The sequence below is a fragment of the Hippoglossus hippoglossus genome, chromosome 19 (assembly GCF_009819705.1).
Source record: "Hippoglossus hippoglossus isolate fHipHip1 chromosome 19, fHipHip1.pri, whole genome shotgun sequence".
Taxonomy (NCBI): Eukaryota; Metazoa; Chordata; class Actinopteri; order Pleuronectiformes; family Pleuronectidae; genus Hippoglossus; species Hippoglossus hippoglossus.
The window spans coordinates 11,646,089-11,670,697 of NC_047169.1; the positions used below are offsets into that span (position 1 = coordinate 11,646,089).

Sequence of the window (24,609 nt, forward strand, 5' to 3'; positions counted from 1 at the left end):
CTGAGTAAAGACCTCAGGACAAACTGAAAGCAGGCCACAGACAGACTAGTCAGACACACGCAGATGAGTGCAGCTTTGAGGCTTTAGGGTGGATTTTATGTCAGATAAACAGCCACAAATAGACCGTCCAGCAGTGACAGTTTCACTTACCTTGTGTGTCCATTGATATTAAGGTAACACTGAGAGACAAAAAGTCAACACGATACTAATAAATGCTGTTAGACACGGCTGACAAAGTGAGGACCGTGCCAATGCCTGTCAGGCCCCATTACAGCTCGTCCACCTACCATGTAATGAGTCTGATTGGTTCTACCATTGGCTGCATATAAAGATGGACGACATGACGGCTCCCTCAAAGTGAAGCCAAATCTGCTGGCTGCAGTATAGATCATACAACCTGCCTCCTCCATGTTATCAGATGGGACATTGACTAAATTTGAAAAGAAAAAAATGTATTCAGAGCACACATCAAATAAGATTTCTGTCATTTTAGAGTAGTTCTTATCATACAGATATATGTTCATCATTCCGTACATTTTTAATTAGTTATTTGATGCTGCAAAAACAAGGTGAAACATTATGATGCTCCATACCGCGATCACTACTACTACAATATGACGTTCAAAGCGCCAATGGCAGCACCCATATCTGGAATATTTGGGCTTTTTGTACAGTGGGAGGAAGTGGAGCCCTGTCACCCATCTTTATATACAATCTATGGGTTTTACAGACAAGGAGACCCTTCCGTCTTCTTATCACTATTATCCTGCTATCACTATTAACATACCTTAAACTAAGAGGGCACAATAAAGTGTGAGGAAACAAAGGCAGTGAACATTCATCACTGTTTGTTTGAGGAGAACACAAACTGCAGTTGGATGCTAAACAGAGAAAAGCAAGAAGGGTACTAAATTTGTCCTTCAGTCCAGGTTAATTTGTGGAAATTGATATCTACGCTCGGTTGTTACGGCCACAAAAATGAGCCAGAATGTTCCCAGCGAAGGACCATCTGACCCTGCTGGTTGGAATCGGGTAGCTCGGCAGCACAGAAGCTGGATTACATCAGCAAACAGTGAGGTTAATGAGGCAGAGATAATTACACCGAGACCTAAAGGGGTTTGATCACCCACTCGCTCTGTCATCATATTATACATTACTCCTCTTTTCATGTTAGACGGTAGATTTTCATACTTTAGTCTCTAACTAAGTGAAAAGTCGTGATGCCTCTTCCTAAGCCATCCGTGCATTCAAAACACGACTGTACTTTTGACTCATTCATTTGAAGTTGTGTGCAAAATGGTTCAAATCTGGAGCTATTTCCGTTCTTCATATCGGTGGATGTGTTGCAGTTTGCTGGCTTTTGTTTGCATGGCTTACGGCAATCCTCCAGATCTTTCCCCTGGGGCAAATATCCCTGTATGTAATAATGAAAAGCCTGCAGAGTCAGGGGAAACAGCCCTCTTCTGGCGTTCCGTCTTAATGAGCAGAACAATGGGACTCCGTCGGTTCCACAAATAACAATTAGAGGTTCATTAAAAATCATATTGGATGACAATTTTTATTTAAACATGAAATTACTCCTCAAGGTTATTTGATGAGACCACTTTTAAATGTCAGACAGAGGATGGTCCGTGTGCATGTGCAGATTTGGCAGCTTGTCCTTGAATTACAAGGTAATAATGAAATGTGTGTGTGTGTGTGTGTGTGTCCATGTGTATTTTGCTTATACTGTATATGGGGTTTTCGTAGCTCTCCACAGCTGTAGCCCAGTTTACTTCTCCCATGGGACTGATTTAAGGAACATTTTGTTGTGAGTTTTGCGTTTCTCCTTCACAGATACAGTGGCACGTTGCAGCTAATAGAGTCTGTGGCTCTATTCCTCCACAGCAGTGAGCTGTCAATGGAAATATTCTCTCAGCGTGTGTCTAACGCTTGTCCTACTATCTCTCCCCACACCAAACCCCAGAGAATTACTGGACTATATGGCTTTGTCACATCTGCTACAGGAACCGGCCTGTTTATCGACTCCTGCTCCTCCTGCAGAGATGACACAGGACAGAACAGGACCAGGCAGGGAAGAGCCACATGAGGCAGGACAGGATGGAGTGGAAATAAGTAGGCAGTGGTGGTGGAAATGTTCTGAATCAGGGAGACACATTAAGCTTTCTGCCAGATCCAGTATTTTTCATGTCTTTCATCCTCCATTCAATCGTTGCTTGACCACGTTCTCCTTTGGCATAACCCGCACATCATGTATAATCAGTTGCTCTCTAGCATTGATAACGTCAACCGGCGTCCTTTGTTCCATAATGATCAATTGTTCTGTGTTTGAGAGGAAGCCATTAATCTCAGTGTTCCCACTCTGCTCTAAATTGGCCAGTTTGTTTGTTTTCTTTCTTTTCCAAATGAATTTCCCTCGGCGCAGCTCTCCAATCGAGAAATATGCTTTTAAAAAGGCAGTTTTGCTTGTTATGCATTTCAGCCGTGTAGGGGCAGGTCTTAGGAGGCTGTGCAAAGTCAATTATGTTGCATCCAGGGTGAAAGTGCAAAGAGATGGTACACACCACTGGTGCAGAGGAGAAATATGAAATAAATGAGTTGTGTGTGCATGTGTGCACTCGTTTTTTCACCTCTTTAAGACCTTTTCCAGCATAAACACTGACCTTATCAGGACCAGTAGACCTCATGGGGATCAAAGCCTGGTCCTATGAGGCAATATTTTCCAGTTTAAGGTTAGTGGTAAGATGTGAATAGCGTTTATGTTAAGGTTAGACATGAATTTGTCATGGGCAAGGTTTGGTTAGTGGTTAGGCTGTACATAATGAATGGAAGTAAATGCAAAGTCCTAATAGGGAAAGCTGCGCAAGTGTGTGCGTGTGTGTGTGTGTGTGTAGAGGACATAAATCAGTTTAACACAGTCGCATTATGAGGACAAAAAGCAAGTCCCCATAACGTAGATCATTACATTTTAAAGGGTGAAGACATGTTTTAAGGTAGGGTTAAGATTAGGTTTAGTTTAAGATCTGGTTTAGGTGAAGATTATGTTTAGGTTAAGGTTACGTTTAAGCAAGTAGAAAACTATGGTTAAGGTTACAGTAAGTCTCCAGGAAATGTAAGTCAATGTACTGTATGTGTTTGTGTGTGTTTCCATCAGCTGACACCGTAACTCACTTGCACGTAATGATTTTGACAAGTCGCAGCGGAAGGAGCTTGTAAAATGTGGGTGTTGATGAGCTCTCGTTTGTTTCCGCTAACCATTTCATATCAACTCCTATCAGGCAATCCTGTAAGTGTCTCGTTGGTATTAACATTAGAATTACACAAATGTACATTTTTACACAAGCATTCTTTTTTCCCCCTACAACTCCCAGACTGATTACTAGCTTATAATAAATGATTCCCCCCGTTTCCTCTGTGCACAGATCCCTGTAATGCAGCAGGTCATAACCTACTTTGGAACTGCGGGGGAGCAGTTGTACAATGTAGAATTCTGATTAATAATGAGCATGGACTCATCTGCATGAAACAGGGTCTTAACTAGTCACAAGAGATTCAATTATGGCCATGAAGTTGCATTCAGGATTATTTTTTTAAATCCTCATCCTGAGAAATGAACTTTTCCACCATCACGGTCCACTGTGTCCAGAAAAAAAATGTATTTCAATTTCTATGATTCACATTAACTAGGAGAAAACAAATCTACATAACCCTCATCACAGCCGCCTCATGCTCCAAATAGAGCTTACACGCACTACAGCCGAGCAGTCCCGCTTTTACAAATCAGTGTTAAAGCTGCTCTGGAGTGAATATGGAGTTTTTCTTTGAAGGCTCTGTGATCTTTGTAATTTTTCTTTTTATCTGTCCCACTTTGCTTTTTCTCCCCACCTACATTAAATGTGAATCAGACGTTTGTCTCGCCCCTCTCTCTCTCTGCCACAATTCCAGCAGCACCCGCTTCTTTTTAAGTGCTGTCGCTTTTACCCTCACAAACCTGGATGCTAATTAATTTCCAGATTTTTTGTCAAAATCCTTTTTTTTTTTATATCAAGACACTACACGTGACTTTGATTTCATTGTGACATACGCACAGCAGTTGCTCTTTTTTAGGGTGAATACATTTTTAGGATGAAAAAGTCAATACCTTTCGTTCTGCAGTTCAGTCTGTGTTGCTCCTCGTTGTATCCGCTGCGACCTCCTTTATAAACCACAAAGAGAACAGATGAGATAAAGATCCAATGGATAAAATACAGATGAGAGAAAAAAAAAAAAAGATTAGCTTTTTCCTCTTTCAAAAATCACATTTTCATGCCTTCTAGTGTTTAAATGTGCAGCAGTGAGAGCCAGCTTGAGCCCCAGTATTCTGCAGCCTCTCTTTCTCTTTCACACACACTCACTTTCACCTACTCTGTGCCCTGGTATAGCCATCTCTCCCTCTCTCTCTCCCCATCTCTCCCTCTCTCTTGCACTCTCTCTACTCTCCCTCTCTCTTCAGCAGCTACATTGATCTCTCTCCTCCGTTCTCCTTCCTCTCTTTGTACTTCCACTGTGCAGCGACTCTTCACCATCCGTCTGTCAGTCGCGCTCTCGCTCAAGTGCTCTTCTATTCAATTATCCCCAATTTTCTTCATTAATCTCTCTCTCTCTCTCTCTCTCTTTTCTTTTGTCACTGTCCCGCTCGCATTCCAACTCTCACTCTCCACTCTTCTGCATCCTCCATCCTCTGCCTCTCACCCTCATTATTTCTGTCACTCTATCAATCAAACACACTCACTTGTCCCATGATATGATCCTCCCTCTGCCTTTGTCTTTCCCATCTCTCTCTCTCTCTCTCTCTCTCTCACACACAAACGCGGTGGGTGGATGGATTCAGGCCACCTCACCGTTCTCTTTTTATCTTTGACGCCCAGAGGTCGTCGCAGGCAAAGAAAAATGGTTTTGACTTCCTCCATTGATAAAATGTGGCCTTTATGATGTCAGGTATCGCAGCTACACATTTGTTCAGTGGTCATCGTTCATCTTCACCACCAATTAGTGGTCAGGAGAATTGTCTGACTTTGAACGAACTAGGAGGACAATGCCGTCTTCTCTCACTTAAAGGGTCTATTCACCTGAATGAAAAGAAAGAAGCATGTTGCCTCGGTTAACTCACCATGTTTCGGGTGAGGTTTGAGACAGTGGCTGCTGGGAAAACTGAGCTGAATAACATTTTGGTTGTTGTGCTCATCGCATTGAGAGAACAGTTGGAAAATCAGCAGTAAACAGTTGCCAGTGGTTCAGTTGGCACAATTGCAAGTGAGGCATTAACAGTTGTTCTTTGCAGTGTATCTGTGGAAGTATCACTCAAGTATCACTCAATTACTTGATGCTGAAGAAAACTTCATATAAAATACAAGATTCTCTGGCAAGTGCTATAAGAGGTTGGTTTCCCCCCTTGTGTTGAGATTTGACTTTGAGAAGAAGTGGTATAAAGAGCAGCACCAGGCTGAAATGTAGTGTCTTTGCTGCCAAAAGTTTAAAGCCTGTTTCACCCATAGACTCTAAATAAAGATGGACAATCTGTGTCTACTTCCTTCCACCAAAATATCCCGAATATGAACACAGCCATGTTGTGCATTTGGAGTCAGAGTCTGCGCAGTAATGATCGGGGGATGGAGCCGTGGTTTTGGTGTCCTGCTGATGCAAGCATTCGACCAATCACAAGCCAGTCTGAGCGGTCAATCATGACGTTTCGCCCTGTCTTTATAGCATCAAATAACAAATTAAAACCAAATAGAAAAACAAGCACTTGAACATACATCACTGTGATAAAAACTACCTGAAACCGCCCAGCCGGGGCCCAGGTGTCGATCGAGACACTTTGTTTGTGTGTGTGCATGAGGCACAATGGTCAAAGGTTAAAGATGACCAACCATGTTTTTTTTTGGAGACTACACGTTTCTCACACATGTCTCTATACCTCAGCTCACCTCTGAAAGTTTAAAGAAAATGGTCAGGCCTTTCATTAAAAATCTTAACTCCGATATATATTGAAGAAAAATATTGCACACTTGTATATAAGTTCACATCAATCACATCCTGCTGTTGTGCAGATGACCGGAGGTGGCGTGAGGAGAGGGTCCTTCGCAGGAGACGAACTGGGGACTTTCTGATTATGCAGCATGCATTTTAACACTGTGTAAACACTGCCAGTCGAACTATGATAAATCCTGGTGATGCATGGTTGTTTGTGACAGGCTCAATGAGTGACTGCATCATTATACCACTGGGTAAAGGTTTGGGAACTACACATGATGCTCTGCAAGGATGGCAGGTGTCATGACTAGTTTACTCTACCACACACACACACACACACACACACACACACTTCCTGTCCATACCTACACTGTTAAGCTGTCCAGTAAAGGAAAATGCTAAAAAGAAAACAGTCAAACTAAAGCAAAAATACCAAGACCCAAATAATAAATTATAAATGGGAAGTTATTTAGTGTTCTAATGTTGGTAAAGTGACTTTATATAATAGGTATAATATATAATTCTGCTCCAGTGAATAGCAGCAGCTGGAGGGTTTGAGTGAGAAAATGTCCTTATGTTTGCTTTATGGCAGCTTTTAGAGTGCATCAAGAGAAGTCGGAAGACGGAGGAAGGTGAACTTGAAAAACATTAATACACACTATGCTACACTTTGTTAAGGGGTGTTGTAGATGGATCCTGCCATTTCCAGCCTTTTAAGGACGGCATTCGACTGGATTGTACCCCTTGATAGGAGCTCTAGTGGGAGCCCTAATGGAGTATATTCACCACAATGTCATCCTACCTCGCAGCCTCCACAGCCATTGTTGCCCAATGTCCTTATTCTGAGAAACTAGCTTTCCTCCTGCTTTCTGCGTTAACCCGTCTCATGCCAAAGGCGACGAGAGAAAAGTGGGTCACGGGCAGATGGAGCATACAGTAGTAAGACTGTGCTGGCTGGGATTGTATTTGTTTTGGTCTTGTTTTTTGTGAGTGTGGTTCACTTTGCTTTGGGTGAAGTAGAGTCAGAATGTAAAAGACAAACTAAAGCAGAAGGAGAGACAGGAGCTGAGGGCAGAATGAGAGAGAAATATAGATTCGTAAAATCAAAGCTGTGAAGCACAAAGTGCTGCTTTAAATCAATCACTGGTTAAAATGATCTCTGTACATTTTAGTGAGAGTATGTAAATCAAATTTAATTTAAAGATTTAAAATGTTTCAATCCCATTTTAACATTTGCTATTTGTGAATGCTGCACTCACACACTTTCTATATTATGATGCCCAATCAAACGTTTGCTTTCTGTACAGACACACAGTGAAATACAGGCTCAAACCTGCTGTAAGGCATCAGTCATCCATTGTGCTTGTAAAGGAAACTGATGCAGTGCTGGACTCTGGTGGCCAACTCAAGTAACTGAAACTCAAACTGATTTAACATGTGAGCAATAAAACAACAGTGCTGCTTTTCAAAACTCTGGATTTCTTTGCCATTTTTGAATACAATTTAATTGTCCAAGGAGTGTTTTTCCAAACTCATTCTGTGGTTTGATCTTCCTCTTAAAGGACCATAAATAAAGTTCATATACAGTGTATTTGAATAATCTACTAACTAATTCCACAAACGTCCGTCTGTCTGTATGTGGAATGCAAAGCTCACAAACCATTTATCCAATCAGCTTTCCACTTGGTATTTGTATTATCACTCGGGAAAGTATGCGATTTGGACTCACAATATGTTCGATATTAATACAATTTGAATAAACAAACAGTTTCATATTATAAAAAATCATTAACTATAAAATCTTCATTGCATATAAACCAGGTAGGATGAACACAAAGTCATAGAAGTCATAGACTTTATATAAACAGCTCTGCACACAAACAATTAAAAAAGTGACAATATATTGTATATAATGAGATGAACTCACTAATGACAATAAAATAATTCTTATAAGTAGCTCCTGAGCATCACCACAGGCCAAGCAACAGCCTATTCCAAACAGGCAGGTTTACAATGGGTACTGCACCACTGAGTATTACATGGAACAAAAGTAAAGAATAAAAAAGCAAAGAATGATGGGGCCACTTGATCTTTAAAAACAGAGTTAGAGTGGGTCTATCTTTATATTTTTATATATTGGTGTTTTCAAGTGATCCCGACAATAGAAAATCTAAAAATTCCCCCCAGCACAAAGTGAAACTGTCCCCAAGATGAATTCTGAGAAATAAGACCAAGAAACAGAAAAATGTCACATTTTGCTGGGGAAGAGGACGAAAACAAATAGTATGAGATACAGAAGGAAAAGGAGGTAGAGGAGCAAAAGACAAGGTCAGGTGACGCCTTAGATTCAAACCTAATGTTCAAATTCTATGATTAGTCAAAACCTAACATAGCAAACATGTTAGTGCTGTATGGTAAAGTTAAGTAACCCCTCGCTCTGCATGATCAAGTCGCAAAGTCGAAGAGATTTCATATAGGTAACAGATAGAAACCTGAATCAAGGTTGTAAAACATCCTTTATGTTGCAGTATCTGTAATTAGCCATTTCTTAATAATTAATTACACAGAATATTCGGTAAAATGTAACCATGTGTAAACCAGAAGAGAAAATGGTTACATTTCGTGACATGAACATTCAAAAACAACGTAGCCAATGTTCAAAGTCAGTAAAACCTTAGTGGTATTGATCAGCTTGATGGATTGTTCAGCTCAGATCTTGTCAACTCATTTTTCAACCCTGATACTCATCATACACTCTGTACTCCCAACCGAAGCACTACAGATGCTTTCATTCGACTATTGAGTTAAGGACAAACATACAGTATGCCTTTTCTGAAGCCCTTTAGTGTTTAACATTTAATATAGAGTGTTTGATAAAACTTATCTACTTTCAGTGATGGAAAAAGGTGAGCAAATCATCATTCATTTTGTTTACATTCCCTTGTCAAAGTGTCATTTGTACAGGGATGGATAAGCTAGTGACCTGTTCGGTGTCTCAAAACGTATATCTGGAACATTTTGTGTATTACATCAGTTGGACAATTTCAACAATGTACATGATAACATTATTTAGCTTTGACATGTAATTTGTAGTAAAACCTTGTACCTTGAGAGAGGTTTTCATTTTGGTTTTTTTATGTCGTTTTTTTGTAAATCTCTTAAAGTCCCAACTTTTGAGTGAAGATTCTAAATCCAACCAGAAAGTGATTTACGTTTAAGGGCCATTACACATTAAGATTTAAGTGGTTGTGGTGCTATGGAGAAAATGAAGGTCAAGGTCACTTTTTAGAAACAGACAAATTCAGTTTAGGACAGACAGCAGAGTGGTTTTTTTCAGCAACAAGACCAGGCAGACTCTGAAAATTATAGTGTTGGGCTCAATATTTTCCAAATTTAAAGCAATGCCCTCGTGGCTCTTATGCATAACGTTGTGTTTCTGAAAGCTATAAAACTACAAAAACGTACTAAAAGTAGCTGTGACAACCCGGTGCAAAGACAAAGAGAAAGATGATCTGAGCAACAAGAGGGAGCCGGCTTACTGAGGGATGAGGCAGGGGAGAGTTGATCACAGGAAGAGGATGAGTCCAAACTGTGCAAACAAACAAATCCAAAATGGAGGAGGCCGGAATTCAAATGCAGGAAGATCAGTCCAAAAATCCACGAAAGGTGAGAGAAAAACGCAGGTAGAGCGTTGAACTGAAACACAGGCTGGATAACACGACTGACATTATGTCATCTGAACGTCAGCAACACTTGGTATAAATACACTGAGGACTAAGTGGCAATGGAGCCACAGGTGCAAAATGAAACTGGCGGGAAAACATACAAAAACAGGAAGTAGAATCAAACAGTAAAATAAAACAGGAAGTCCACAACAGGAAGAGGAAGTTCACACATGGCAGCAGCATATTCCAAGAGTGAAGCCAAAGCATCTTGCTCGCCACCAGGTGGAAGAAAATAAAAGTCCAAGTACACATCGAATAATTTTTTTCTCAATGATTTTTTTTTAGTTCTTATCACACAGACCTATTTGCAAGTGTTGGTTTTTCTGTATATTTCAGCTGTATTTCTGGATAGTGGGAGAAAGTGTAGACATCCATCCATCTTTATATACAGTCTTTGGTTTGAACAAAACGTTTCACATTTGCCAGAGAAAGGTTTCGATCTAACGGAGCCGTTAGCCTTCCAGAGCTCTTGACAGCTTTGTCACCAAATGGTTTCATCGAGCACATAAAGATTCTCTTACCAATATATACATGAAAATACAAAATCAGCTGGCTGTAATTTATTGTTTCAAATAAGACAAAGGTTGTCTAATATTTGAACCAACTTGGTATCATCCAAATTGGTATGAAATTCTTCTTCTTCTTGTATTGGCCTAAAGAACACAATAAAGGCAACTGGTTTTCATGCAACATGAACATGAATCAGTAACTTATTCCTGAATCTGTGAGCAAACAGAAGAGAAATGGGGTTTTGGGTTAGGATACGTTGTATGGTGACTACATGATTTACCGGTTTTTGAGAGCCAGTACAGTGATTATCACTCAACTTGCTGATAACAGATACTTTACTTGTTGATATTCAGTGTTGTTTCTACGCAACACCTCTAATCATGGTGAAGAAACTCAATTTCCCAACAAATACCCACTGGGAATTGTTAGCTATTATAAAGTTGCTATAGTGGATAATACACCCTATAGATAATGATGATAAAGTGTCCAGAAAGAGAAGCATTTATTCAATGTTTTTATGCATCTGTGGTCGTGGAAGGAACCTCATTGCAGCGATGGGTGATACTGACCACATTGCCACTTATTGGATTTGTTCAAGAAAGCAATTGTTGGCAAATTAAATCGACAGTTTGCTCTAATCCCACTACAGCTCTCCCTGTTCTCCTCTGTTCCTTTATTTGCCCTTTGTGCATGTGTGTGTTCGTGTGTGTGTGTGGGAGTGTGTGTTCGTAACTTGATGCTGGCACAAACAAACTGCCAGGAACGTTTCACCGCAGTGTTATTAGATGTCAGTGATGAATATCTTTCTCCCTCTTATTCTCACTCGTTCTCTCACTGACAGATGGACGCAGGATAATCCCATTGATTGCAGACACCGGAGCGGGGCAGCGAGGGTGAATCCCTGAGCCTCGGTGCTTCTTACCGCATGAGGAAATGTGGTGAGCCCCCTCGTTCTGGTGTCGTTCTTCTTCGTTTCCATGCTCTTCTACTTTGGCTCAGGGATCGACACACCGTCTGGGGAGGAGTGGCCCATTATGGGAAACATGACACCACTGTGTTCAGAGGTTAACATGGTTGGTACCTGGATCACGATGAAGAGGACATTTGGCTTGAAGAAGAAAAAACAGGTTCTGTTATTAGATAAACAATGCATCAATCGGCTGTAAGTACAATTTATGCACCATCACATAAAGAAAACATAAAAATAGGAGCAATCATCAATAATATCTATGATTAGTGTACAGGAATCATCCCCTCTAGGTTTTATTATACAATTTTTCACATGTACAGGATTTTTTTTACATTTACAATTTGAGTTAACAATCCAGAACAAAACATGAAACAATAAATTAATGAAAAAAATGACAAAAAACTGTAAAAACCCTAACATTTATTCAATATATAATCAGTGAACTCAATTCATGAAACAGTAACAGCCAGTTACCATCTCACAGTCTAACACAGGGATATATTATACCCTAACTTTGGGGTTATAGCTAAATACATCATACATCGGCTAAGAAAAATTCAAGAAATTGCTCATGTACTGTGAAATGTTAAGTTGTCCTTTATCAGCCTCTTATGTTTAATTGGCCTTAAATTCACAGATCATTTTCACATATCCTCAGACTGCTGCACTATAGATTTAAGCAAAGCAAAACGTCCCCCTTCTAACTTTGCTCGTTAATTTTGATGTATGCTACATAAGCGGCACCACACGACTGCCTCGGCTCACTGCTGTGAGAGACCGGCATGTGCTGGGGTTCTTAGGGTTATTAATACTGTGGCAGCAGTGTCTTGCCTGAAAGAGAATATGTTAACACTTAGAGCATGAAGAGCCTGAACACAACAAAGACACAATAGAATAATATGGATGAAGAATATGTTACATGAGAAGCATTTTTGAGAAAACAGTTTTTAAAGGACCTCATCTAAGGCTAAATCCACACGACTAGGGTTTTTGTTTCAAATGGCGTTTTTCAAACAAAAAAATATTTATGTCCACATGAGGATTTTGGCTCCGAATCAGCTTTAATCCCCGTCCCTTCTAACATGCCTGAAAACACATATGACGTGACCACTCACGTACACATTTGGTTGTTAGTTGCAGAACGAGCTAGGCTACAAACGACATCGCTTGAATAATACCTTGTTTCCTACGCATGTAAGCAGTTTACATCATCTAGTGCAGTTTGTATCATTGTAATATCCAGAATTTAATTGCAACTAACAGGGTCAGCAACATTTGTAATTGATAATCTATGTCTCATTCTACTCTGATAGCCGAGGCAAATGCTGGTTGTTTTCTTCCAGAAGGAGGGTCATCTGATAGCAGCCTGATGAGTAGTGTGGATGCCAGGCGTATCATTAGCAGAGTTGATGTATTTTCAAACAAAAACGTCATAGTGAGGATGTAGCCTAAGATATCAATTTAATAAAGGATTGTTTTTCCCCTGGATTCCCTGCAGTCTTGTATGAGACATTTTGTATTCCCCAGTTTGTGAACAGGCAGACAGGTCAGAGGCCTGGTACATAAAACATTTTTTTTTCACGAGGAATTCAAACTTCTGCATCTAGAAATAATCCGTATTGAAGCTATCAACAGAAAACAGTAATATTTGCAGATGTTCCATTACCTTCTCAGTGGATAAGTAAATTAATACTAGAGAGCAAACATATTTAGTTGTATTGGCACAAGGAAAATGCTTTTTCTTAAAAGTGTGCACATTAGAGACAAAACTTTAACTTCAGTGGAGGTACAGTACATACACGGCTATGGGTTGCAGAAACTCCACAACTCAATAAGTTTTCATCCATCAACAGATGCGCTTGTGACCAATGTGCGCCTAGAGATTCGGAATGACTTTAATGAGAGGGTTGCTAATGTCCTGTCAATTCTTATATAAAGGTCTATAATTATTACAATGGATACACGTCAACGAAAAGCCACACCAGGCCTAAAACACAGCCCGTCTCCAACAGATATCACAGGGAGCCTGACAGGTCCTACTACTCTCCTACTTAAAGTGTCTGTCACACAAGGTACACAATTGCAATCACAAACACACATTTTACATCTACTAATTTTCTTCACCTCCACTGTGCAGTCTCTTTGAATTCAGTTCAGTTGTATTAATATAGTCAGACTTGCTGAGAATCGTCCTTCCCGGCTTCTGTTTTAAATCCGCACTTTTAAAGTCATCCGGTGAGACGCGACACGGCTGATGCACAGTTTCTGCCTCACTACAGGCTGTGTGCAGAGGACCTGCTGGTTTTATGTTAACTCCCGGTCCCCCTCTCCTCCATAAAGGTAATTATTGGCCCCGGCTGGTTGTACATACTCCTCAGTTTTGTCCCAGTCTGAGACCCAGCCTCCTCCTCCTCCTCCTGCAATGCCACCACCTCCATTAGGATCCGCACCTTGGTTCATGGCTCCGTAGCCTGCCCCGCCGCTGGTGCGATACAGCTCCTCCGTCTCGTTCGCGAGCTCATCCTCGTCCAGGATGCCACATTTATCGTCGCTCAGCTGCTCCGGCTCGGCCCAAGCCTGCTTCTCTCCGGATGCAAAGAGTCCTGCAGCAGAGATGGACAAAATAAGACTTTTGGCACATATTTCAGATTTGTAACAAAATAGGTTTGATTGGATGAAGAACAACACACAGGAGCATAAAGAAAGGAACATTTAGAGGTGAATATACCCACCATAGAATATAACACCTCCGTAATGTACAAGTGAGGCAATAAGGAACACGCCCTGCCACTCCTCTCGAGTCTGTGATGGAGAGAAGAAAAAAGGGGACAGATGGTTATAAGCATACTTTTTTTTTTTTATATTAGGACTTTGTAATAAAGTTAAGATTTAAAAGTTAAATCAATCCAGTCAGATAATTAAACTGAAATTATCCAATCAGGATATAATGTCATGCATACTATACTACCTTCTAATATGTAACTGTAGTTGATGACTGTTCATACAAATACACACGGGCCTCTCTATGATTTAGTAGAATCATTTCTCACCTTGTGCTTTGTCATGGCACCAACTATAAGTGGGCAAACCATACCAGACAAGGTGCCCACACCGTTGGAAATACCCATGAGGATACTGGCATATCGTGGTGCAATGTCCAGGTGGTTGACATTGAAACCTTATGAGAAAAAATGAATATGATCAGTGATATAGTATATTTCATAATTAAAGCCAACTAGTGGAGCGCCTGCTTGGAAGAGGCAGTTTTCTTGTCCATGCACTGGATAAACATGAGAATTATTCCTCGTCATCAGTGAGTTCTCCTCAAACAGGCTGTGGTTTGGAGTGAAGTTAGAAAACTTTATGTTCATCCTACCTGGTTTATCTGCAATGAAGATTTTATAGTCATGGTTTTAATAAAATGAAACTGAGCTATTTCAGAGGTCTGTTAGGCAACCGGCGCAATCTTCAGATCCAATTTGACTACTTTTCAAACTAAAAGCTCCGTAATTCAGCCTGATATGAAACATCGAAGTGATTCTATAAATGTTGCTGCCTTGATGAAGATCAGCACCCACAACACCCGTAAAATGTCTGTGTCAGTGACAGAGCGATGGTCGCCTGTTTATTCAATTTTTGTATTAGTATTGAAAATATAACGTGTCCAAATCACACAGAATTTTACACTGTACTTCCTCTGGCTATTAAGAATAAACATGTGTGGAGCCAATAAGATGGACAGTTTGCGAGATAAGCGCCCCAGACAGCGAGACAGAGGATTGTGGAAATAGTAAGTAGATATTTATGGCCAATAGGTTTCAAGGAAAACATTACATGCGGGCTTAGAGAATAAATAGACTCAAGATATGTTTTCACCTGAAATGGCAAAGCCAGAGAAACCCACAGCCAGGACCAGGAATGTGATGGCAACAGCTTTAGTATGAGAGAAGCCCACCACCAGCAGCAGAGTTGCCTCCATCCCAAACCCTGTCGGTTGATGAAGAAATCACAGAAATCAAACAAAGAGTGGGGTCTCAAAGGAAGACACTTTTAAAGTCAACTGATATGCCTTTTATTCATGTATTTGTGTCTTTCTCTCTGTTCACAAACTGCTTTTCTCTGAGCTGTATCTGAAAATAGCCTCAGTACTGACACAGCTACCAACAAAGTGATATGTGCACTGCTCGCTTCTACATTTCACTCTGCTGGGGACGTTCAAAAATAGCTGACAGGCGCAGAGCTTCTGCTTTATAGTGAGTCACCATTTGTCTTCTCCAGCAAATGTTTTCTCACCAGGGCTGAAGAAATACTTTAGTTCACACTTTACAGCATAATCAGTCAAGGAGTCACCGTGATGCTTATCAGGTTTACATGACGGAACCTTCTGACTGAAAAACCCCCGACAGTAAAATGCTATTGTATGTCAGATTTTGCATATTGATTAGCTTGACTACAGGTTTGATCTTTGGGAAGTAAAACAGCAAACCAGCGGCATTTCCTCTGTGCGAGTGTAATCTTGCTTTCCCTCCATTTGGCCCTTTCTTACCTCCACAGTTCATTAGTTTCCTGACGTTAGTGGTGCTCATGATGTGGTTCGTGCGCATGTAGTCAGCAAGCTGGCCACCAATGGGCACGATGATGGTCATAACCAGATGGGGAAGTGCAGAAACTATGCCCACCTACATGAAAATGAAAAGAAAGGGTTGAAAATGCAGTAAACATTGAAAGTGACAATTCACCCCTGTCTGTTTGTTTGTTGGTTGCTCTGTATGTTCATTTGATCTTTTGCAAGATCACACAAAAACAACTGAGTGGAATCTCTACGAAATTTGGTGGAAGGATGCAGTACGGGTCAGGGAGGAACCCATTACAATTTTGGTGCAGATCCGGATCAGGGGGTGGATCACGGACATTTAGGGAACTGAAATCTGTGAGTGTGTGAAATTTGGTGCATCTTTATTGAACTTAAGGGGACTGTTGGACCTGTGCTATTCTACCTTTATGCATTGGAGCTTTTGTTCCTGTTTCCGTTACCTTGCTAATCTCGAACCCAAACACCTCCTCGAAGTACGCGGGCTGGCTGATGAGAAGCAAGTAGAAAGTCCAGCTTCTGCAGAAATTAGCCACGATGATGGCGTACACTGGCATGGACGTGAAGAAGGCCCTCCATGGGGTGTTAAATTTCTGTAACACATAAAAATGTGTTATTTGCTAACTTCTCAAACCTTTTGAAGGACAGTGTCTAAATCACACTTCTGAGGGAATCTACTGACCGTTACTGTGTGTTGGGCAGTCTCTCCTATGCTCTCCTCGATATATGTCCTCTCCTCGGTAGTGATGGTGGGATGAGCTGCTGGACTTTCATAAGACACCAGGGTCCAGAAACAATACCACATGATCCCAAAAGTTCCTGGAGCGGAGGAAGGACAGACAGGCAGGGAAAAGAAAGACAAAAATGTCAATGTCAAGTTCAGTCTGAAAATCCTGGTTAATTTTTTAAACATGATAAAATAAATGCTAATGTCCGTTTGAAGAGTTTGAAAAGCAAGATTAGTGAAAAAGCTGGTTGCTGTTTATCTTCAGTCCAAGGGTCGCTTACCGTAGACGTAGAAGACCGAGGACCATCCTGAGTACTGGACCAGGATTCCAGCTAACGGCATGGCAATCACAGCACCAGCATAAGAACCTGGGGAGCACAGAAAGATTGTGGGTTTAATAAAACAAGCAGAATTTTTCTTCTTAAAGTGAAACATCAAACATCCATCATTCAAAGTGACAAAAAAAACTGTTATAAGAGACTCACCACAAAACGCTGTTGTGGCCAGGCGACTCCTTTCGAGAGGTGGTGCCCATTTTGCCCAAATACCGTGACAGGCAGGATATGAAACACCCTGTAGAGTAGAGAAGAAATTACACTATGTTGAATGATCTGAATAAAATGTAAATCTGTCCATCTTGTCCTTTTCTTGTATTTTAGAGGAAGCTCAGGAGTAGAAGTACCTCTACAAGTCCTTGAAATATCCTGACGATGATCACGCAGCCAAAGTGCATCCGGGCGGCCGCGGGGATGAGCATGTTCAGGCATGATGTGGCTACTATGGCGAAGCCAAACACTCTGGAAATGGGAGGAGTAAAGAAAGAAAAAGCCATTCGGTAGGTATAGAAGGATGTGCACTTAACCCTTGCATACGTAAAAAATACTGAAATAACAGACCTGTTTGCTGCAAACTTTTGACAGATGAATCCTCCTGGAATCTGAGTTACGATGTATCCCCAGAAGAAGGAGCCGTGGATCATTCCCACTGTCTCTGGGTCCCAGTCAAATTGAGGTTCCTGTCAGGACAGACAGGAAGACAGTGAACAATCAAAACAAGAGAATTACAGTGACTGATTAATGGTCCTCTGAGGGCATACAGTTGACCACAATCTCAAGCACCTTGAACCGTCAAAAATATTTCTTCAAATTACTGATGACAATGCTTTGTGACGACTCCTTTTTTTCAATTTGCCCACTTCCACATCAAACATCACGTACGATTTGTGAAATAATTAAGTTTGAACACTGTTCCCCATTGATCTTGATCTGAAATGTCCATCTAAAATAACCCTATATGCTGTAGTAATGGCCACTCACCACTATGACCTCCTTGTTGTCTTTGTAGATCTTGTGGCTGTTGACCATGCTGACGATGGCCACACCCAAGTTACACCGGATTCCAAAGGAGATGCAGAAGCCAATACCGGAGAGGATGGCGATGATGTAGCGCCTGGGCAGGCCGAAGCACGTGCAGTCCACCACTGGCATCTCCTTCTCCTCCACAATCTCTGGCCGGCCCTCCGCCGACAGCTCAATGGTCTCGCCATTTTCCTGCTTCTTCTCGAGAGCTCTGCAAAGGAGAGTTTGGAAAAGGGGAAAAGTGAGGGAATGAAAAATCCCTCCCTTCATCCAGCCGTATATTATCAACAGCGCTTAACCTTTGAGGGTTGTGGGAGCGCTAGAGCCAATCGCAGCTGACATTAAGCGAGAGGCGGGAAACAACCTGGACAGGTCGCCACTCCATCACAGGGCCAACATGCAGAGACAATGGGAAAATCTGATTCTCCAATTGAGCCAAGGGGAATGTGTTTGTATTGTGGGAGGAAGTCGGATTACCTGGTTAAACAAAAAACATGCAGACACGGAGAAAACATGAAAACTCCACTCAAAAAACCATTGGTTGGCCATCGTGTTCAAACAACGGCGCTAACCACTGCACCACCATGCACCGTCCTTGTTGGTATGTTGTTTTGATGCTTGGGCACCTAGAATTTTTTTGTAATTAAATTTTTGCCATACAGGATTGACATCAGCCCCCTGGCGACTCTTACAGGATAAGCAGTATAGATAGTGGATGGATGGATGGATGGTTGGATACAGCTTTCTCTTCTATCAGATTATGATGGTGGGATGTGGTTGTCTGGGCTTGATCACCTCTTAGCAAAATTGTGGAATTGACTGGTGGAAAGATGCATTATGGGTCAGGGAAGAACCCATAAAATTTTGGTGCAGATCCCAAATTTGTATTACTTTCTTTAATATTAAAAATAGGACGTTTTGCCACATTTTCACCATTTTCCCAGGACATTATACAAGGACCTTGATAACTGATTTGTATGAGTTTGTGAAATTTGGTTTTAACTTTTACATTCTAGATTGAATATTTTTATATTACTCATACCTTGACTGAACCAGCTCACAGTAAAGAATACTGTGTGAATAAAAGGCAACAGTGTTGACAGACACGTCTCATCTTGGTGCATTCATCCTCCTCTTCCTCCTCCAACTCCTCCTTTCCTGCTCCTGTCTGTGACTGATGTTCATGAGGCTTGCTGAGAAACCCTGAGAAGCCGTGACCTCTGCCAAGCTTGAAGTCTAACGGTCATCAAATATGCATCTAAACGTGCAGCGGATAATCTATTAAACATGATGCTTGTTCTCGGATCAGACTCGAGAGCTGCAGGTCCGCGTGATGGAGTCCGTTTGCTGCTCCTGCTGCTTTCGTCAGGTAAATATAGTTTCTCGCCAATGTCGAAGGATGAATTCAGTACTTGAGAGCTGGTTGTGCTGAAGCAAAAACATATGAGTCAGCTCGGTCCTGCCGTGTTTGTATCTAAAATACAAAAAAAACCACCCAACAGTGCAGAACATGAGTAAAGCTTTAGGGAAATGGGGGTGTGTGCTTTTTTCAGCAGCTGGTTGTGCAAGACAGAAGATGATGATATTAGATGGAGCTCATGGGCTCGAGTCTCATCTGATGTGTTATGTTTCTTTGCTGACTGAGCCACTAGTCCTCCCCCAGTGAACATTCATCACGGTGGCGATGACAATCTTTATACCTTGCAGAGCGAGTCCAGCCTGGATACTTGATGTCTCACTGCAGTTCACTAACACACACACAATCCCTGATCACAGTTTCAACCACAGCAGTTCTGGTGTTTGTTCAAGTCTTCATTTTTATGGTGAGTTTGGTTTTAATTAGTTATTTGATGCAATAAAAACGGTTAAACGTCATGAGTGCTAAACCTGACTCATGATTGATCAAGAGTGTGTATCGGCAGGTTTTCACTACCGTGGATCCACTGCTCGATCACTACTGCACAGACATTAGCTGTGTCTCGTCTCAGGGGCCGCATCCATCAGAGGCTGCATTGTAAGACCGATTGCGTCACAGCAACACGACTAGACTGTCCCATTTGGAACGCTCGCCCAAATGTGTCCTTCCATCCCTGAGAGATGAAGGTGAGTGGATCCTTCTCTGCCCCAGCCTATCCCAGGATCCATTGCGCTTCAGTGAAAAACAGTTTTTCAAAACGGTAATGGCGCCTGCAAGCGAGGAGACAACTTCAACTCAACCAAACAGCTCACAGGCGTTAAAACTTTCTCATTGCGTCTAACTGCAGCTCTGTTGCTCGCCGACAGCAGTGAGGGCAGGACGAGCTGGTGACGGCAATCCTGGAAATCTGTTGACCAGACTCAGTTTAATTTAGGTTCAACCGTTGTGGTGTACAAAGCCCACAAAGACCGCCTCCTTAGTGGGCTGCATAGACCGCGACCTCCGAAGGTCACTGAATTGGAACACACAAATTATCTCCTAAGGAACTGAATGGGCCACCATGGCTGATACATCACTGTGGTGAATACAGGTTTAAAATGTCAAGAAGGCAGCTCACACCTGGTAAGACTCAAACTGATGTTTGGTAGTTTTCATCGGATTACTCCTTTCATTGGATTCAATCCTTAGTATCAAGATGTAATTCATATTTTCATGCAATTATCTTTCTTTTACAGTTCTTGACGTTGCTATAAATTGATTTTATAATGATGATTTGATGTTTCTGCAGAGCTGCATTGCCTTGTATTGTGACAGGAATTATCAGGGGAGAGGGAGACATGTGGTAAAGACCCCAAACAAGATATAAACCATCCCAGAAGTCCTTGTTTGACAGAAAGTGTGTCTTAGCTGGTGATGTGTGGAGCGTCTTCTCTATACTCGTAAGATCTCAATTCAGAATGTTCACAGCTCTGTCACGTCACCAAGACAATCCTATTTCTGAAAAGAGCCCCGGCTGTTCATCAAAAAAACCTTCATACATGCATTATGGAAGCTCTTATAAAAATGACCTTCCTGCAGACAAAATGAGGCTGATCCTAACATATCAAGTGACAGCAAAGACTTTGTGTTCCTGCCAATAATCCAGTTCAGATAAAAACTCCAGCGGTAAGCAGGCTGCATTGGAAATAACAGCGACGCAACAATAAAACATACAGGCTCTATTAGTTACTGTAAAGCAGTGGATCTAACAGTCTTCAACACTGATCAAGTATTAATGATTCTCCATCCTGAATTATTAATATCTCTGGCTCGCTTGGACTATTTTTGTCTGGGCGGGCCTCTCTCCTCCTTCCTCCTGTCTCCTCTTTATCTTTAACCCTTCCTTTTACCGCCAACTCCCCCGGCTCCCGCTCAGTCTCGCACACAATTCACAACATTTCCTTTCTCCTCAACACCAATTTATTTCCCGGTGTCCAGAGGACGTCTACGCGGAGCTTTCTTTAACTGCTCGGATTTCCACTTTTGTTTTACTACATATCATACATGCTGTGGTTTTCATGACTGACCCCGAGTTAAGGAAAATCCATTGTAATCCTCACAAGCTACCTGACCTCCTCCTTATTGCTCTTGTCACACCATGAGGGAAGTTAAAATGATTAGTTGTGGATCTTGACGTCATGTAAGGAAGCTGAATTCATATTAACTTCTGAATATCCTAGTTAATCTTTTAATTCATGTGTCAAGTGTGGTTCAGCAGCTCGGTTCAGAGTTGAGTCTGTGCTTGGATAAGAGAAAGTCAAATAACTATTATATGACCCTACTGAATTCACTCGTGAGTAAATACAGCCTAACAAAGCATGCACTGAATAAAAAAGTTCACGTGTCACTCATACTGACTCTGTTACAGCGGATCAGTCAGCAGTTGGTTTAAATGAGCGGTAAATACAGAAGAGACACGCACACTCTGCAACAGCAGAGGGTCCCTGAATTCTATTCTACATGGAGACACCTTCAGAAAATACTCAACAATAAATAATAAACAGTCGCTATTCTATTCAATTCTATAGTTTGATTGTTATTATCAATTTTAGAATTGAATAGAAGAGAGACGGCCAGACATAGAGACGCCATCAAAAAACACCCGACAGTAAATAGTACAGGATAGTAAAGTATAGAATAGTATACTATAGTATAGTATAGAATAGAATAGTATAGTATAGTATAGTATAGTATAGAATAGCTACATAGAGGCACATTCAAAAACACCCTACATGCAGTAGATATTCTATTCAATATATTGTATTATTGTTGTTGTTGTTGTTATTGTTATTATAGAATAGAATAGAATAGAATAGAATAGAATAGAATAGAGACACCTTTAACATCCGCCACCAAATAAAACGCAGGCAGCCTGTCACAGTGCGTGCCCCTTCGTTAAAGTTGCGTGCAGGGAGCAGCAGCAGGGAGCGGGGCGGGTGCGTGTTACGCACGGCAGCGAGGTACCCAGGGAGCGTATCTACCTGCGAGCACGTGCACGCTTCACTAAAATGACACCCCGTGGGCAGCGGCGGGCTCTCTGCCATGGCCTAATCTTGGCTGTGAGGTGCCCTGTGAGAGGGGGTGGGGGGTGGAGAGAGAGAGAGAGAGAGCGAGAGCGAGAGAGATAGAGAGAGAGAGAGAGAGAGAGAGAGAGAGAGAGAGGTGTCCAAGGTGTACGGCCTGCGGGGATTTACGTGGGCCGACAGCTTGGACGAGGAGAGGCTATTTCTGGAGAGGATTTAAGTGTTTAGACGCTCCATCAAATCCCGAGAGAGAGGAGGAAGAGGAGGCCATCAATACCTTCCTCCTCCTCAGATACCAATCACCGGCCAGACTCCTGACCACCTCACACACTCGGTGTCGGCTGCATGCGGAGGGAGTGCCACCAAGTTCAGCCAGTTGCCGATAGAATAGGAGCAGAACTGTGGAACAATGGCTTTTGCGCAAGGTGGCTTGCGCAATGCGTAATAACGCACGATGGATGTTAGATTTCCTCCCATGTTCCACGTCCCCTAGTCTTTCATGACACGTTTGCTTGCTCTTCTATTATCTAACACAAAAAGGTGGAGCCTCCACTAGAGTGAGGTTTTAATGGAAGTCGCCCTGAGCTTGCTGTCCCGTGGAGGCAGGTGCGACAAAATAACAGGCCGCAGAGAAAGAAAAAGCACACACACGATATAAACTGAGACACGTCACTTTGGCCAGGCATGAAGTCCCACAACAGACCCCCACATGGAAAGTGTGACCGTGCCTCTGTGATATGACAGCGCTGCAGAAAGGCCTGGATGAGCTGAATCTGCTTATTGATCCGAGGCTTCATCTTACACCGATCGAGCAGTTTGGGTCTGAAATGAAACTTAATTCTGAAGCTCAGAGGAGGATAATTCACTTACTGGGTCTCTGCGTGTGGAGCAGATTTTGACTTGCTCACCTAACAAAATTACACCCATATCGCCACTATAGGTTCCACCTTGAGATATATTTTTAGAACTTTGTATCTGGAGTTTTGAATGACTGTAATCATTTGTATAACAGTTTGTTATGTGATGGCTTCAGCAGAGACACAGATGTGGTGCCAGGTCATACAACTCCACACTAATCCAGCTCCCTTGACACCCTCAGCTTTAAAGGAGCAGTTTGCTTAAAATCAGAAACTTACACGATAAGATCAGGGGACTAGATTTAAGGTAGCACATAGAGGTCGTTACTTTTGCTGGTGGTTATTCTACATACCCGTATATTTTCCCGAGAGTCTTGGCTGCCACGGCCTTAAACCTGTCCGGCCGGATCTCCATCCTCACGACTCCAGGTTCCGACCAAGGTGCAGTCTTTGCGCGCTCCCGCCCGAGCGCACAGGCTTCTCCTCCTCCTCTCCTGCTCCCTCCGCCTCGTGTCTCTCACTCTCACATACAAAAAAAAAAACTAAAAACAAAGAAACTTGATTTTACTTGATCACCAGCCTCCTTAACCCTCGCAGTTTCCTGGAGCTGCAGTCAGCAACTCTGATTTTCCACAAACGTCCTCCACATGGTCAGTGCCCCTTTGCCCTTTGCTTTCCTCCTCGGTGTCCTAAATGAACTTTCCTCACACTCTCCGGTGTCCGGTGATGTCCAGGAGGAGCAGGGGACAACTTTCCACAGGAGTCATGGCCCGGGGCGGCGTCTCTGGCCGTGGTCCTGAAACCAGATTACCGCTGCCTGCGCGCTAATCTCTCCAAGTGTGTGTAGTGAGTGGAAGGAAGCATGTCACTTCCTTCCCGGCGGTTTAAGCGGCGGCTATTCTTGGAGCGCGCAAGCCGTGAATGGCGAGAGTCAGAGTAAATACTGTCCGATCGAAGCATATCACCAGAGTTCCCAGGTATTTGTGACACGGGGAGGGGCAGGCTGCCGCCGGGAGCTCTGCCGGGGAGTCTGGGCGGCGGTTTACTTGCGCTCTTTTGACCAGTGATTGTATTTATTTCAAACTATGGACCCAGGCTGTGCAAGTCTAGGATTAAAAGAAGTAATCAGATTTGTAGCCTAAAAATTTAAATATTCTAGAAATTGATCTTATTGCAGCTTTTCCTTCGCGCCCTGACGCACAGGAAACGCTGCCATGACGCAACTGCATTGTATTATTCATTTTTCAGTGAATAACCACTTGACTTTAAACAGTAAATTGTGACACGTGACTTTTGTCAATGGTGTAATTTAACTGTAAATCGGGAGATGTTTTCAAGATTCAAGAACTTTATTGACATTGAGGAAGCACAACAAAAATA

General features: G+C 42.1%; 2 protein-coding genes across 9 annotated transcripts in view; both read right to left on the reverse strand.

The window, feature by feature from the left end:
* The window catches only part of LOC117752707 (SH3 and multiple ankyrin repeat domains protein 1-like), a 40,830-nt gene extending 36,103 nt beyond the window's left edge, over positions 1-4,727 (reverse strand). For 4 of the 8 annotated variants that reach the window (XR_004612123.1, XM_034570292.1, XM_034570289.1 and 1 more), the window contains exon 1: positions 4,142-4,727. The gene's annotated coding sequence lies outside the window, so the exon portion shown is untranslated. The remainder of the gene's footprint in view (positions 1-4,141) is intronic. The other 4 variants (XM_034570291.1, XM_034570287.1, XM_034570286.1 and 1 more) reach the window with 4 other exon arrangements.
* Positions 4,728-12,794: 8,067 nt separating this feature from the next.
* LOC117753147 (vesicular glutamate transporter 1-like) lies at positions 12,795-24,304 on the reverse strand. The gene is made up of 13 exons (XM_034571057.1): positions 23,583-24,304; positions 17,852-18,104; positions 17,432-17,550; positions 17,218-17,332; positions 17,021-17,108; positions 16,817-16,903; positions 16,491-16,627; positions 16,252-16,401; positions 15,764-15,896; positions 15,094-15,204; positions 14,268-14,395; positions 13,950-14,019; positions 12,795-13,820 (listed from the first exon to the last, which is right to left on the reverse strand). Exons 1-13 carry the CDS (start codon positions 23,642-23,644, stop codon positions 13,522-13,524), a joined length of 1,752 nt encoding a protein of 583 aa, XP_034426948.1. The 5' UTR covers positions 23,645-24,304; the 3' UTR covers positions 12,795-13,521.
* Positions 24,305-24,609: the final 305 nt, after the last annotated feature.